Raw genomic sequence first — 17,838 nt, 5'->3', positions numbered from 1 at the left:
TTTTCTTGAACCAGTAATTTTAGTAAGTTCATTTTCAGGCCATCATCATCTGTCCCCTGTATACATTGTATCCAATATATTCAGTCTCTTGATCTCTGAATGCTGGCCTTAGAAATACTAAGGCTTTTATCCTCTCCTCTGTGAGCCAATTCCTCTCTTGAAGATTGTTCAAGCAGCTGGGATTTCAAAAGATAGTCTGAAGGAAGAAAATTATAAACTGATAACACTGATGATAAAGTTAATCTGCTGACAATTATACAATGGTTTTATAATTTTAAGCTTGATTTCAGTGCTGTCATGGTTAGAGGCCAAGAGATCTGATTATTGGGAAATCACTGGCAAATTGTTGCTTTTTATTTGCATTGCCTTTGAGTATTATTCTGATTTACATATTGGATAAAGTGCTGCTCCGTATCACAACTGTGATGCACACACTGGTGACTGTATAGACAAATAATCTGACAATCACATACCCCTCCACTGAAGTGTGAGAATCTGTCTGAATTCTGCAAGTTCTTTATGCAGGTAATACAACAAAAATATATCCTGTGGCAGTTACAAGGCTTGCTGTGGCGATTGTGGCAAACAGTGGAGTCTGTGCTTTTGGCTTTGCCTTTTCTTTGTTGTCAGAGAGAGGGTGAAAGCGATATTGTATAGCGTGTACTTGTACTCCTCCCTATGTTCCTCTGTATACACACTACCATGTATTTTTAATGGTAGCATAAACCCAGCAGGTGGCGAGAAAGAAAATATTTCTGAATCAAATATAAGAAACCCCTCCCTTAATATTTGTTTACTCAATAGACCCAAATGACAACCTTTTAAGTTACTCATTAAAATAAATGCCACTATGTAGGTGTAGTTTATGTAGGCATATCCATTGACATCTGCTATTTAAATAACTTATTGAAAAGAGCTTGGATTTTTGCCCATGTTTACTTTAAATTCTCCATGAATGAGATTTTTATAGGCTGCATAAAGTCTATGTATTGTGTCTGGGCATGAAAATGGTTTTATTTTATCCACCAGGGCCCTGTTAGAGCTCCTCTTCAGCAGAGACTCAGCAGACTACCTGATCAACCTCAGTCCACTGGCCTGTGGAGCCTGGATTTTCTTGGACTTTTAGGAGAAATGTGGGATCACAGATGTAGCCATGAAAAGGACTGTGGGTTGGGGGAGAGGCAGTGTTGTATGTCAGCATAGTCCTTTCACCATCCCATGACAGAGAGGTGTAGCCAGTGCCAGTGTCACACACCTAAAACGATTAGGACCTGGGAGCCCAGCCTTAATTCCCAAGGCCCAGGAGCAATTGCTGTAGCTGAAGCAGATACTCTCTTAGATCTCCATCTCTCTGGATGCTCTGTGTTTCCACTTTATTTCATCAGTGATTTGTGATTGTTTGATCATTTTAATATTCAAATAATTATGTTTAGTCAGAATACAAATCTCTACAACATTTCAATAAAGATACCTGATCTTAAATAAAAAGGTGAAAATATTACTGCCACAGTTCTTGTTTTTTTCTCTTTAACATTAACATTTTAACAGAAATATCATGGCTACTGGAGTTGTAATGCCCTATGTAGCTTCCTAAGGTTAAATTCACATGGATGGTGCGGGCCAAGAGAAGCAGCAGTGTGCAGGCACCAGGCCAGCATGGAGAGATTTTTGTGCCATGATAAGTCAAGCTAGATGAATTAATCAAACCACAACTTTAGATAGGACATGAATCTATAGAAAATATGGATTACTGAGGCTACAAGAAGAACTGAATCACAGGCAGTAGCTTGCCTGGGAAATTAATTCATGCCATAGAAAGTCTGTAAATAGGAATTACATTGTGGAACAAAGGTATATCTGCAGGAACAGCAGTTTTTTAAACTCATTAGGTTTTCTAAAAAGGCATGTAAAAAGCCAAGTTCTGAGAGTCTGACAATTGTTTTTCTCCTCAGGGTATGGGAACATTGCCCCAAGCACTGTTGGAGGCAAGGTTTTCTGCATCTTGTATGCCATCTTTGGGATTCCACTGTTTGGCTTCTTGCTGGCTGGGATTGGAGACCAACTTGGAACCATCTTTGGGAAGGGTATTGCAAGGGTGGAAAAAGTTTTCAGAGTAAGTTCACTGTCAGTTTTCTGCTTGTGCTGTATAACTTGCTTTTAATTGTGTTGCTATTACCTGCAGTCCTTTTTACATGTTGGGCACCATTAAATATTTACATGTTGGGCACCATTAAATATTTATATGTCTAGTTGAGATGATGCTTAATGTCCTTAGGGGCAACTGTAGTTGGTGGAGAGAAAAGGACTTCTCTAGATGGTGATGCAGAGGTTATAGATCAGGCTTTCAGTTTCCTTCTTGAGGCTGTCTCTGGGGAGTGTATCTCCTAAGCTAGGTTCCTTACAAGGACTGGTTGTAAAACAGCCTTCAAAACACCACAAGTTGCTTTGGACATGTGTGTCCATTCACTGAAAACAGAGAGAAGGTAGTGTTAACTTCTGGAGGAACCAGGATGCAGAGTAAGTTCTGACTGTATTACTAATAAAGCCTAAAAGACTTGGAAAGCAGGGTTACTGGAGTGAATGCAAATTTAGGAAGAGAGATGGCTGAGTGATATGCTTTCACTGCAAGAGGACAGATGTGCTGGAGTAGACCTGCAGCTACAAAAACTGGCATAATGCCACTAACTGGAATCGGCTTCATGGTATTTACCTGCCCTGGCTACCATGGGTATATCCTATATTAGATTTCTGTATAGACTTTCTTATATATAATTTCCCTTCATGTTGACAGTACCCTCTATTTTTGAGTCTGTATCACCATAAACAGTTCTTTTGCAAGCAGTGCCACAGACCTGGCAAATGGTGTTTTGCTAATTTGCCAATGGTTCACTTCAGGGATTCTCTCTTTGAAGCAGAACTTCTAGAAGTGACGTGTGTGATGCTTCCCTTGGAGGCAGCATAACTGGAGGTAAGTCTTTCCAGGGACGAAGTGGATGAGAAGCTGTCCAAGCTGGTTAGTTTAATAGACACCTATTTCTAAAACATTCCCACAGATGAGAGCAAATTACTTGTAACTGGTTTTGAAAGTAAGTAATTGTGTATTAGACTAGAGTATGGGCAATTTCCCTTTTGATTAAATTACTGTGAAGTGTCCCAGACCAGCCATAAGAGTATCTCTCAGACTAAATGTGGAAAAAGGTGACTAGTGGTTATGGGTGAGTAAGCATGTACATGCCTGACTGGAGAGCACTTGAAAATGGCCTACATTTTCAGGAAAAGAGAATAAGGTCATTGAAAAGTGGCTGAGGTTGGGTCTGTAAACCCAGAAGTAGCTAAGATCCCTAATTTCTTTTTTACGTAGCCTCTTATTATACCTGCTTCACTTCGAAGGAATCTCTGAACCTTCCAGCCTGCTTCTTCTGTATTAAAGCTACAATCTCGAACTCATGATATGAATTGAGTTAGAAAGTCTTTGATTAATTGTCAGCTGTAATATTGTCTTCCTCTGTGACGTGGACAAAGACCATTAAACTGTCAGCATGATAGTTTATGAATGAAATAATACATGCTCTACTTGAAGTATTTCAAGATTCGCAGATGAATGTTGATAGTCATGTTTCACACAGAATATAGTCCTTTGGCACATAATGGGAGCTCTTTTGGTATTCAAAGTGCTCTATCCTTTTTTTGAGTTAATGCAGTTGCTTGTTGTGTATAACAATCTAAACAATTTCTTTTCCTCCTTGGTATTTTGTCAGCTTCCAAAGCAATTTAGAGATCTGTGGTCCCCTTGTTTAGCCAAGATGTATGTCTATACCTTTTAGTTTGATTCTCATAAATCCATTTTATCTGTTCTTTTGTGATTTGGTGGACAGGGTTATCATAATTTCTTTCAATATTCCTAGCAATGAGGTTCAGCTACATTAAATATTCCTGATATAGTTTACAAGTTATATGTATGTTGGTAACCAGTCTTAATATCAGTGGTTTCACTTTATATGATTATTTAGATGACATTTGACATATTATATATGATCATTAGTATATTATACATGTTATATACTTTATATTGTTAGCTAATGCAAAATATAATAATAATTATAATTTTAGTAATTATGTAATTTATTATCACATTGTGTTTACATTGTTAGACTCCATAAATATTTGGACCTAATCAGATGAATCCACAAGTGGAGTAACAGTTCTTGATTTAATCCTGAGCAGGGAACAAAATTTAGTTGAATGTGTAACTTCTGTTTCTTAGTTTGTAACTGTCTCTGTAATGAACGCAAATTCAGCATGTTTGTGGGTGTAAAGCAACCTGCTCCAACCTTTAAAGAGAGGACATAAAACTTAGGGGAATAGTTAGGAGGAAACTAAAAGGATCAAGCATAGGTTAAAAAGACACTGAAAAATGTAGTAGAATGTTGGGTGGTGTGCCTCGCAAATCTTTTGGGGCTATCTGAGGGGTGACTGAGTGTGCATCAATGATATAGTGATATAACAAATTGAATTTCCAGAAAGATTTTGACCAGTTTTCTCATCAAAGACTATAAGGAAATGAAGCTGTGATGAGGTAAGAGAGAAGGTCTCACATGTCAGTACATGTTTAAAGGGTAAATGGAGATTAGGAATAGATGGTAGCATTATTGATGTGATTCTGCTGGAGTCCTTGCTGGGATCTTACTGTTTTAACAGAGATGGTCTGGAATGGTTCAGGCAAGAAGATGAATATGGAGGTGGCAGTGTCTGCAAATTACATCTCTAGATGTTTCAGGATAGCTAAAATGGAAGCTGCAAAAGGATGGTAAGAGGATAAATGGAACCCAGTGTGGTGATATAAAATAATGCATATTAATTTTAAGAAAAGAAATCCCAATATATACATACAGGAATAGTATCAAAATTCACTTTTCCAAATGGAACCTGGGATTTCTGTGGATGGTTGTCTGAAAATAACACTGCAAAACTTAGCAGCAGTTAAAAAGGGAAAAAAGTGTCAGCAAAGGTCAAAACCAAAAGACCATTCTACCACTGCACAAATCCATGGTGCGCTTGCACCATGAATATCACATACAGTTCTAATCATCCCATTTTGAAAAGCAGTTAACAGAAATGAAAATCAGTGCTCGGTCTGTCCCCAAAGGCCTTGTAGCTGAGTCTCTAAGATGGCATTCACTAGCTGCCTGTATTATTTGCCTTCTGGTGGATCCTCAGGGCAATATGGGACAGTCCAGCTTGTACCCTTGGGGAAGGGAATGGGAAGAAACTTTGCATGTTTCCTGGGCATTATAATATATCAAGTCTCCATGTGCATATGTCTCTGCTTCTGTATGTCTCCCATGCCTCTGTTTATCCCATTCACCCTTAGGGATGTTACGCAGCTGGTGTCAGGGAAGGCAAGAGCTTCTGAAATCCTTGCAACTTTGTCATTGTCTGTACAGGTAGATGGTATTTGAAGGCAACTTGATCTTGCATTGTGGTTAGGATTGTTTCTGAAGTTAGATAAGAGGCAGTGGCTCTTACTGCCCACACTGGCAGGTGGGAAGGAGAGGAAGGTTTCTCTGCTGGCACAGCAGTCTTTTCACCCGACACATTTCCTTAACAGGTCTCTCGCTCCATCCAACAGCGTAACTGAGCATGGAGCCCATGCCACGCAAGGGACAGCTTGCCCCTGGCATCTCCTGGCATAGCTGGAAGGATGAAAGGAGGATTCCTCCCGGAGGAGTTGTGCTAGTGCACTTCTGCTGCCTCTGACATGACCTGTGCAGAGCCCCACCAAACCTACAGTAATTAGAAGCACAAATTAGAGCCACATTTAGCTATTGCAGTGATCAGCCTACACGCTCTGTGGGAATTTTAAGAACAATTTGAACTTCATAAAGGGGGAGAGAGATCTGCACTTATCAAATACACACTATCCCCACATTATTGACAGAATATTTCAGCAGAGGAGCTGGACACATGCCATGCTCGTCCTGTAATCCAAAATGTGGCCACTATTTTGGTGTGTAGATAACCAGGAAAACAACTATTCATTTGTGACTAAGTAGGGCTGGAAGTATTTCATTGCAAAATAATGCTTTGTAAAACCAGGAGCTTTTCATGACCATTTTAGGAAAGGAAGGCACTGGCAGAGTGACGCTGCCTGGGATACAAAGAGGTGTCCCAAACACCGTACATTGGCTAGTCTGCCGTCTGTCCTACTGGAGTAATCGTGTTTGGTACAAGTAAGTAAACACCAACCAGGCCAGAGACGTAAACTGAAGCATCCCCCACGCAAGCCCTACCTACTCAGCTACTGATTATTCCTATATGTCCCATCTTCAACAATCTGGGGCAGAGCCTGGTTACTAGTCTGTTCTCACATGCATACAAGTGTGATTCTGCAGAAAATGGATATGTGTACAGGGTTACCAGATTCACTATATGCACTGGTCACAAGCATTCAATATCTGGGTTCAGTGATGAATCAGTTCTCCCGGCCCATCTGAGAAAACCATGTACACACTCAAAATCTAATTAAAAAGTTGATAATGCTTATAAATAGTTTTTACCTGGCAAAGCTTTCTAGACACCACAGAAATTAAATATGCATTCCAAGGTGACATAAAACCATAAAAGTAGTATTGTTATCTTACATATGTGAGGGATCTTATGACCTGAGACTGTTTCTATAATAAACAGCAGATCAAACCCCATTCCTTTGGCTTGCTCTGTACATACAGAGGCTGCAAACTCCTAAAGATAGAAAGGAAGGCACTCCATAGGCAGAGTGCACAGTTACAGAACACAGCAGCTGTCATTATCATGAGTTAAATATAGGCTAAATTCAGATAGTCTTTATTCAAAACTTGTAACAAGTGTTTAGAGTCTCACTGAAAGTAGATGGGATGAGCATAACCTGACAGATCTTCCCTCATCTTGCAGTTCAGTACAGATGCAAGCACTCAGCTTGGGCACATGAGCACGCCAGGATTTTCCAGCTTCTAATGTGAAACCACTGTGAGCAGTTCCTGGACTTGGTTACTGCTTTCACTCCTCTGGCTTACAGCATGATGCTGAGGGCAGGTCTGGCAGAACAGCTGTTACGGTGTGAACTGCAATACAGGGGTGTGAGTGAGAAGCCAGAGACATGGATCGTGGCAAGGCTGCACCCCTGGAGCTCACACCTCAAGAAAATATACTACTTTGTGCAGAAACACAATGTCTCTGTAAACAGCTCACACTTCACTGAACCACGGACTTGCCAGAACAGACACATCTGCAACCCGTCTTTCAGGTTTTCAGCTTGGAGAACCTGTTCACTCATTGATCTCTTGAGGAACGGTTTGCTCTAGATTTAAGAGACATGTAAGTGTTATGAAAATGATATACACCCTTTTTTCTTTTTCTGAAAGACAGCAGTAGGCATTACCTTAAACTTGAAACAGTCCTAGGAAAAGTAGTTCTTAGTTGGAAGATGGGGCTGGGGCAGGAGTAAGAGAAGTCCCACTGAGCTTATGGAACACCTTATTTTAGCAACTGCCAAAGCTCTACTTTTCCTAAACTTTGTTGTTTGTGTTTCTGAATACATCAGATCTACCCTAGCTATGCTTTCTTTTAGACATTCAACTTCTTTTTAGAGATTTTTGGCTTCTCTGATCTCTTTTGTTACTGTACAAGTGACAGGAATTGCCTTTATAAATTCCTTATCTAAACCTAAATGGAAAACAGATCCTGGGAAAAACCTTTCTACAAGAGAGTAACCACGCAGAGGAGGAACACTTAAAAATACAGGTTTTTTTCTTTGTCTCTGCTCTGTCCCTTCATTTGATCTATTATCTCTCCCCTTGGTCTCTCTCCTCTTCTTTCCCTTGGCTCACATCAAACCAGTTGCAGTGTGGGACTGATGAGTGAGTTCTCAGCAAAGTTTGCTGTTCAGAGAAGTTGCTCAAGGTTTCCTTGAACCATTCCATTTATCTTTTCTCCCCTAGAGTAGGACCATAGCCCAGGAACCGTGTCTGCTTCCTGCCAGGCAGACACCACCCTGTGCTTTCTCTTCCAGTCCCCATGTCAGCATTGATTCTTCTCATTTTTTGGCAGCTGAATCAAACTTTCAGATGAGATTGTTCCCAAAACCAGAAATGCAAATCCAGATCACTGCTTAGGCAAACCAGTGAAATCATTCTGATTTGCACTTTTGTTACTGAATTCAAAGCTTGGGACATGGTTAATAGAAAAAGGTATTGTAACCTAAGTGATATGTTAGCTAGTAAGATCCTATCTGTAGTTCTGAATATATGGCCTGACACCTGCATTTCTGAGCAGATTAAGTTAATGAAAGAGTGGTGGAAGTTTCCTCTCCACTTCCTGTCATCTAATCAAAATACACGAGAAATCAACACAATCTCTTTTACTTTGTTTTATTGCATTTCATTACTAGACAGCATCAGTCTGTTATTACATCATCTGCTAAAAACCCACCAAGGATATTAACACCCTATCTTTTCTTTTTTAATATAGTGTTATTCATTGTGATTTTCTGTAAGGAAAAAAGCTACAATTCTTTTTTTTTTTTAATTCACTCAAGAACTTCCACAGGGGAACAGTCCAGCACAAAGATCAATCTGCCATCTGCTGGCATCCTATCACTGGACAGAGATCTCAGGATGGGGTGTGAAATTCAACCTACTGGTGCATGTACACAGTATTATTTCAAAATGATACAAGATTTATGAGCTGAAATTTCAGTGTTTAGAGCTTAGCCTAACAATTTACTAGGTCATTTCCACCAAAACAAAATGCCTGAGAAATATAAAAAAGTCAGTCACCAGAAAGAAGTTCTACATTTCCATAATCTAGTAAGAATTTCTTATTGTTGCAATAGATCTAATTGCATTCTGTTATTGGTTATTATCACTTTGATACCACAGAATTCAGCCAGTAACAGTGCCTCAGTGTACTAAGACTGTGGAAACACTGTTTTGTAAACAGTGTTTTTAAATGGTCAGGAAAATATATAGGCAAAGAAAAGGATGCAGTAGTAGCAAGGGAGAAACTTAGAAGGGCCAAAGTCCAGGTAGAACTTAATCTGGCTACTGCTGTAAAAGGCAATAAAAGATGTTTCCGTAAATACATTAGCAACCAAAGGAGGGCTAAGAAGAATCTCCATCCTTTATTGGATGTGGGGGGAAGCATAGTGACAAAGGATGAGGAAAAGGCCAAGGTACTTAATGCCTTTTTTGCCTCAGCCTTTAATAGTAAGAAAGACCAGTTGTTTTCCAGGTACCCAGGCTCCTGAGCTAGAAGACTGTGGACAGGGAGCAGAACGAAGCCCCCATAATCCAACGGGAAATGTTTAGTGACCTGCTATACCACTTAGACACCCACAAGTCTATGGAGCCGGATGGGGTCCACCCAAGGGTACTGAGGGAGTGGACATACTGGAGTTGCTGGAAGTGCCCACCAAGCCACTTTCAATCAGTTATTAGCAGTCCTGACTGACTGGGGAGGTCCCAGGTAATTAGAGGTTAGCAAATCTACAAGAAGGGCCAGAAGGAAGATTCTGGGAACCACAGGCCTATCAGTCTGACCTTGGTGCTGTGGAAGGTTATGGAGCAGATCATCTTGAGTGCCATTCCAGGGCACGTACAGGACAACCAGGTGATCAAGCCCAGTCAGGATGGGTTTATGGAAGGCAGGTCCTGCCTGACCAACCTGATCTCCTTCTATGATAAGGTGACCCACCCGGTGGATGAGGGAAAGGCTGTGGATGTTGTCTGCCTAGACTTCAGTAAAGCCTTTGACACCATTTCCCACAGCATTCTCCTAGAGAAGCTGGCTGCTCATGGCTTGGATGGGTGTACTCTTCGCTGGGTAAAAAACTGGCTGATGGGTGGGCCCAAAGAATGGTGGTGAATGGAGCTAGATCCAGTTGGCAGCCAGTCACAAGCAGGGTTCCCCAGGGCTCAGTGTTGGGGACAGTTTTGTTTAATATCTTTATCAATGATCTGGATGAGGGGATCAAGTGCACCCTCAGTAAGTTTGCAGATGACACCAATTTGGGTGGGAGTGTTGATCTGCGTGAGGGTAGGAAGGCTCTACAGGGGGACCTGGACAGGCTGGATCGATAGGCTGAGGCCAATTCTGTGAGGTTTAACAAGGCCAAGTGCTGGGTCCTGCCCTTTGGTCACAACAACCCCATGCAACGCTACAGGCTTGGGGAAGAGTGGCCGGAAAGCCGCGTGGCAGAGAAGGAACTGTGGGTGTTGGTTGACAGGTGGCTGAACATGAGCCGGCAGTGTGCTCAAGCAACCAAGAAGGCCAATGGCATCCTGGCTTGTTTCAGGAATAGCGTGGCCAGCAGGAGCAGGGAGGTGATCGTGCCCCTGTACTCGGCACTGGTGAGGCCGCACCTCGAGTACTGTGTTCAGTTTTGGGCCCTTCAGTACAAGAAAGACATTGAGGTGCTGGAGCGTGTCCAGAGAAGAGCAATGAAGCTGGTGAAGGGTCTGGAGAGCAGGTCTTATGTGAGGGGCAGCTGAGGGAACTGGGTTTGTTTAGCTTGGAGAAAAGGAGGCCTTATTGCTTTCTAGGACAACCTGAAAGGAGGTTGTATCGATGTGGGGGTTGGTCTCTCCTCCCAAGTAACAAGTGATAGGACAAGAGGAAATGGCCTCAAGTTGTGCCAGGGGAGGTTTCAATGAGATATTAGGAAAAATTTCTTCACTGAAAGGCTTGTCTAGCGGTGGAACAGACTGCCCAGGGAAGTGGTGGAGTCACCATTCCTGGAGGTATGTAAAAGATATGTAGACATGGTCTTTTCGAACCTAAATTATTTTATGACACAACGGAAGAGGAAATTTTCCCTCAGAATTCCCAGAATTCCCTTTTACCAGCAAAAATAATGTTTCATATGGACTTGGTAAGTTACCTGCAGGAAAATTTTGAGGAAGAAATTATGCAACATTTTCCTCATACAGGCGATCACTTTGTTATGAAAAGGCCAACATTGATGTAGCTTTGGAGAGAAATATGCAGAGTATAGAGTATGCTGACTTGAAAGACTTTTAATTTCATTCCTGTGATTCTCTGCCTCTCTCACTAATTGGGAATTTGGTTCTTTGATGCTGTTTCCATTTTGCTCCCCACACAGCAGAATAACTTGCTCAGAAAAAAAAAAAGCCCATGTGGTGAAAGCTTGTATAGATAAAAATAAGTGTGTTTGAACACTGATTTACAAACACGGAACAAATGGGTGTAAACAATCTCAGCTCACTATCTGTTCTTTAGCCTGTAACACCTTAAAGGTCCATCTGCGAGTCACAGTTCCCTGAGCAAGGTTAAAAAAGGGGTGCTGGTAAGTCAGCAAAGGATTGGTTTACATATGTAGATACTTACGTGGTGTTTATTCCAAGTAGGTAAGCACCTGAATGTGCGTTTCAAATCTGAGCATCCTGAAATTTATGGGTGATTTAAAACAAATCCTAGACCCAGATCTGAATTTTGCAGCTAGTTAACACTAAGTTTATGGATACATGCATAGCCAAATACTAACAGAAGAGGTCTGAAGGCAACATGTTGTTCTTCATAATCCTCATAAAGCATATTTCATTGAAAATGGACTTTACAACATAAGAATAATTTAAAAATCTAGATACACTCTAGTACTTGCCAGCAATACATCCAGAGTGCCTTATGAACTTGGTAAGTATTTTAATTCCATTTTCAGTTCCTCTGTTTTAAATCTAAGGACATGCTTTTTGTAAATTAGCTGATGATACAAGTGAAATTAGGGAATGCAGGCACTGTAAGAATCCAGAAATTGCATCACCTGCATAGGCTTTTTATAAAGAGTGTGGCAGAAAGCAGCTAGGAAGAGCAATATACGGAGCATGGATGCACCAGAGTCAGCAAATGCACAGCCCCTGTTTAATTCAGATTGTCTCCCTCAAACTTTATTTTAGACCAAAAGTAACTGTCTTTAAAAACACAGTCAGTGCTGAGATGTTAGACTCTTTGGAATCATTTGTCTCTAGCGATTTAAGGCTGATATGCTCTCCTCAGGAAAATAAGACTTCAGCACAGTGACTTTTCAAGCATACAGCAATTCAAGCAGTGTATCTCCCACCACACTGGAGTGGGTTGTGAACCATTTCTGATGGGTGCACTCCTCCCCCCATCCTCTTGAAAAGGAGTTTAACTATGCAGAAAACAATAGAGCATGGTGAGGAACTGTGTTTCAATCCTTTCAAAAATGTTGTCTGGCAGTTGTTTAAATCAAAATCCATGAGCGCTCCTGAAATGCAGGACTTCATTGTCAAGATGCATGCTCCAGGTTGGAAAACTCTGGGTGCCTTCTCCTCTAGTCCATCAGTAACATATCTGTTACAAAGAACACTGTTTAGTCTCTCTGTACTCTACAAATGTATTCCTCTCTCTGCTCCTTCCTGCCTGGGCTCCTTCAATGTCCTTCTTAACGAGAGTTGTTCAAATTGCTTTTCTTGGATGTAAAGCAGTCCAGACCCAGGGCCATCTGGGCTCTTCTCTGTAGTATGTCTAGCAATGGCAGAAGTGTGACTGTAGATTTTTGCAAAGTTGAACTGGAGGATGAAAGGCAGGAGAGGTACATTTACAATACCTGCCTCTGAAATACTTTTCTCTTTGAGATACTGCCGGCTACATCTTTTTTCATGTTTCTAATCAGTGCTTTAATTATGGTGATGGAAAGATAGCAAGAAGTTTTTGTTGTTTGTTTGTGTTTTTTTTTTCTTTTGATGATGACCTGCTTTAGTAGCCCTCATGCTCCAGTGCCAAAGGAAGATACAGGCAAATGGTAGTCCTATGGGTGAACTAAACAACTAACGGTGCGGGCTGTGACTTCATTACATATACTGACTCTTCATCCACCACAGCCAAATTTGTGCCTGAATTCTATTTTAGGTTCAACCACTGGTTTGTGTTATGGTCTTGAATATGTTGGTTTTACTCTTTGGATCACTTTCCCCCCTCTATTGTGTTAGAGCTGCAGGAAAGTATCTTTTTTTGCACAGTGCTGAGGTAGTATGCTAGTACTAAAAATTCATGACAACACCTGCGGATCCCAGTTTTGGCATATTATTTCATCTAACTGTGTATTTAATTCAGTTAGTGATGCTTACAGCTAATCTGCTTCAGGGAAAATAACCTAAGTGCAGCAAACCTTTTGCTGTTTTGTTCTTATCCACTGGTCTTTGATGCTGAGTATAAGTTTAGAGTCTAAAGCTTATGTGGGCTGGCTGTGGAGCACATCTTTCTTTAATCCTGCAAGTCAACAACCTCTTGCAAATTGGCATATAATTTAAGGGTTAATATTAACCTGAACAGTTAAATTCAGATCTTGACATCTCTGAAAGATCTTTTAAACTTTTTGGTTTTATCAACAGCATCTGTTAGGCCTGTAAGGGCTTGTGAGAAGTATAGCATCAGCCTGAGGTGACTTCAAAGAGAGGATCATGAAGGTCTTGAAGTAAGTCTATCTCTAAAGAAAGCCCCAGGAGGTGTTGAGCCTGGTGGTAGTTGAAAGGGCATTCCTGGGGTTGCTAGAAAGAGAAGGCAGCAGGTCTAAGAAGGGACAACATGCCCACAACTGGAAGAGATAATAATTGCTCCAATTTTAGAGTCAAATCAGTCTCGCTAAAAAGATAATAAACAGAGGAGAAAAGACTATTTTGAAACGAGGCTTTAAAACTAGCTTAAATCCAGACTATATAGTGTTATCACTCAGTGTATAGTCAGCTCCAGTGCACCAAAACTGAAACCCAATATGCATTGATGTCCATCCCCCAAAGTAATGATCACTGATATTAATGCAATACCTCTTTCTGTGAGTGTTAGGCACCGCACAGTGCAGCTGTTGACTACAGGGCACTTCAGAGGAAATCTTGTACTGTTTTGCATGCTTATGTGAGGCCTTTTAATATATTTTCTTTTTTTTTCTTCATTATTTAATATTACTAGAGGTTCAAACCTTGAATAATTCTTCTTACTAGAGTCATACCCTTGTCACTGAACTGCAGTGCTCATAATATCTTACAGCTCTTAAAAACAGAATATTGTACAAAAACTAGTCAGGAATACATGATTAATACAAAGGCTTTATTTATCAATGTTCAGGTAGCTATCTGTATTAAAGTAAATTGTAATAGTTAATTTTTCAATTGGGAAGCAATTTTCATTACATTGCTTTCTGATTGTGGATAGACTGCAGCTATTGAAGTTTATGAACCCAAGATCCTCTGTTATTTTCTTCATTTACTTTAGCTTTTTTTTTTGTAGGCTGCCTAATATTTTAGCATCTCTGAATGTTTCCACAGAATTAATTAATAAAACAAAGACAGGTGTAGTAGGCAATTAGTGGCTAAAAAGCTGATTTAAGTGCAAGATAAGAGAGTAGTTGGCAGTTGACACTGAGCAGAAGGGTTTCCAAACCCTTCTATGGATCATGGATCAGTCTATGGATGTTTTATCATCCTTAAAGAACACAAAACCAATTGATTAATGATGAAGTAAGTTTTCAGGAAGGGGTTTTCTTCCACAGTTAATTTGAACATACTCAGGCTATTTTTTATGTACATCAGGGATTATTTCTGCAATATGATCTGTCCTTTTGTTCCCTATTGTTCCCACTATCTGTTTTTTTTCTGTTTTCTATTGTGAAAAAAAGATGAACATTATTTCTTTCTCAGTATCAAAGCCCAATCTTTGCACCTCTTATTTGGTTTCAAACCAGGTTAATATTCAGAATGACCTCAGTATAAGCAATGGCAAGTTGTTTTTCCATGCAAAGCCTGTATCCCAGATTTCCTATTAAGGAAGTGAGTTAAACAATCCTTCTTTATAGTTTGAAATGCTCAGGAACCACTATTGCAAATGGTAAAACTATACCTCCCTGCCTCTTGCTAAAAACCGTATTAGTCACATAACTTTTAATTGCAGTGAAGTGCACCGGAAAGAAATCCTTTGAGTCTCAAGGAATTGTCTCTCATGAAACACAAGACAAACAGGAGCTGAAAGCATGATTAAGAGTTTACTGAGCAGCTAGAGTTTCTTAGATAATCTGTATGAAGCTTAAAAAATAAGATACTTCAGTGGAAGCTGCTGATTAATGTCAAAGAATGTGAATTTTTCAACCATCAGCCTGAAAGCGAAACTCTTTCCAAAGCACTAATAGCAAATATCCTCCTTTTGTTAGTGCCTTAAGTTTTGGTCATATTGCTGTGGAAACTTCTCTGTTTTCCTGGCAGTGCAGTGCTGAAATACCAAATCCTATGTCCCAGGGTTTTGACGCAGGTGTAGCCATCTCTGAAAACCTGATTTATATCTGTCGTGGTTTAACTTGGCAAGCAGCTAAATGCCACACAGCCGTTCGCTCACGCCCCTGCAGTGGGATGGCAGAGAGAATCAAAAAAACCAAAGGCAAATCTCATGGATTGAGCTAAAGACAATTTAATAGAACAGAAAAGAAAGGGACAATAATACTAATAATGATGATGATGATAATAATAATAATATCAACATTATTTCATACTAAGCCCAAACCACAGCACTATACCAGCTACAGTGAAGAAAATTAACTCTATCCCAGCTAAAACCATGACAGTGTTCTTCAGAATATCCTCCAAAAATCCCATGGGCAACCTTGGGGGAAGGATCAGAGACTGATTGTGAGGGGGGTGATGGATCTTTAAAGGCAACAGATAGAAATTGCTTCATGAGGGTACCTGTACGTGGTGCCTCATCCCAGGCATGAGGGCTGTGCTACTTTTTCACTTAAGAGATGCTACTTCCAGGTTACAAACAGGCTGGATGGAGGTGGCAAATTCAGTGTTATGTTGCTTTATGTATTCAACCTTCACCTTTTAGGACTGTCAAACCACAGTTTTAAACGCTCTAATGTAATACACATGTCCATATTTTCCCTCGGCACATGCACACGTCATTGTGGCAATAAGAACTGTTTTGAGCCACGGGACAAAGTACTTGATGCACCCTTCACCCTATGCCAGACCTTACCTTTTGAAGGTGCTCCCTGCCCTCCTTTTACCTTTGCAGATAAGCAGTGGCAGCTCCTGCAAAATGTTGGAGAAGGCTGGGAGGAGCAGGGGGAGAATTGTGGCATGGAGAGACACTTCCAGGGGTGAGATATTTTCCAGTCTTTCCGTGTTTGTGCCTGGGGGGAGCTGCTCTCTTTTCCTCCTTTTACTTTCCTTCCACACCTCTGGGATCTGTATCCCACCTACAGTAAAATTCACTCTTTGGTTACTTGGCTAGGCACAAATAGTGTTTTTTTCTCTAGAAAGACTGCAATATTGCAATCTTTATAGTGTTAACGTCTATAAGAAATCTCGTGGTAAATACAAATATTCTTTGGAGGCTTCTGCAATAATTTCTTGTGGAGAATGATGTATGCTAGTGTACCTGAGAAGGGCAAGGAAAGGCTGCTTAGCCAGTTATTCCAAACTAAGCTGAAACTGAAAACTGCACTCTAGAAACAGATACAAGAAGTCTAGCCTTAAGATCTACTCCCTGTTTCAAAAGGTCACTGTTCAACCTTCCAATAACTAGTCCAACAAAGTATGCATGCTAGCATTACAAATGCTGATGTTTTTACATTCCTAATTACTAGAGAAATGTTCTGAAAACTCAACAGTATGAAGGAATCTGGATGCTTTATTCCACTGTAGAGGAAGAAAACAAAACAAAATAAAAATAACAAAAAAAAAAAAAGCCCAAACAGCTAAAAAAAGGAATATTGAATTTCTCCTCCCTTCTAAGAGGAGATATTTCTAACATGAAGTTCAATTTTCTTTTTCTTGCTGTCTTTGAAAGTGGTCATGTCATGCAGTAGCTAACTAGACCTCTCATTGATCTAGCTACACTAATTGTCTTTCTCTGTTTCAGTGCATTTCTTAATTAGATGCTGAGCATATACTCATAAATCTAGTCTTGCTTCTATGTGGCACTTTTCTTTGCACCATCATAAATGCATTTTATTTTTTCCCCCGAATTGCACAGATGAACAAAATGAAAGCATTGACTCAGCACTGATCAAAATCAGGGTTACTAGGAATGGTAAGGTAAAATCCATTCAGGTACAGGGAAATGATGTGGAACAACAACTATTAACCCATTCTTGCGCTCCCTGGGAGAGGCAGATATAGGTGTAACTCAAAAGGGAGTTGCAGGAAGGAAGGAAGAAGCATACATTCCAAAATCATCCTCTGCAAGCGAAATTGATTAAGGCTGTGCCATGAACCTCTGTTGTCCTTTGCTCCAATGTCTGAGAAAAGTACCCCTTACTCAACATGTATTTTCTCTTGGACTGAATACAGCTCAGCCAGAACAGAGGTTTGGCTCATTATTGTTATTTCTGTTTCTTCAGCAGCATAATAAGCAACATGCAAAAATTAGTTAATGCGTATCAGAAAGCCCTATGTGTAGTTTCTAGAGAGAGGAAGAAGATTGGTGTCATGGTTTAACCTCATCTGGCAACTCAGCACCACCCAGCCGCTCACTCACTGCCCTCCGGTGGAATGGGAGAACTGGAAGAGTAAAAGTGAGAAAACTCGTGGGGTGAGATAAGAACAGTTTAATAATTGAAATAAAATGAGGTAAAATATAAGAAGTAGTAGTAGTAGTAATAATAATAATAATAATATACAAAGCAAGTGATGCATGATACGATTGCTTACCACCTGCCAAACGATGCCCAGCCCACCCCCAAGCAGCAGTCCCTGTCCCAGGCCAACTCTCCCCAGCTTATAGATTGAGCATGATGTCATATGGTATGCAATATCCCTTTGGCCAGTTTGGGTC

The 17,838-nt window shown here is 40.4% G+C and overlaps 1 protein-coding gene across 1 annotated transcript in view; it reads left to right on the top strand.

Annotated features, from left to right (window-relative positions):
* The window catches only part of KCNK10 (potassium two pore domain channel subfamily K member 10), a 67,679-nt gene that overhangs the window by 37,170 nt on the left and 12,671 nt on the right, over positions 1 to 17,838 (top strand). Inside the window, exon 4 of the mRNA XM_064459989.1 lies at positions 1,953 to 2,113. Within this exon, the coding sequence (XP_064316059.1) occupies positions 1,953 to 2,113 (161 nt within the window). The remainder of the gene's footprint in view (positions 1 to 1,952; positions 2,114 to 17,838) is intronic.

Source organism: Phalacrocorax carbo, chromosome 9 (genome assembly GCF_963921805.1).
Source record: "Phalacrocorax carbo chromosome 9, bPhaCar2.1, whole genome shotgun sequence".
Taxonomy (NCBI): Eukaryota; Metazoa; Chordata; class Aves; order Suliformes; family Phalacrocoracidae; genus Phalacrocorax; species Phalacrocorax carbo.
The sequence above is the reverse complement of the archived record's forward strand: the minus strand, read 5'-3'. Positions and strand labels throughout refer to the sequence as shown.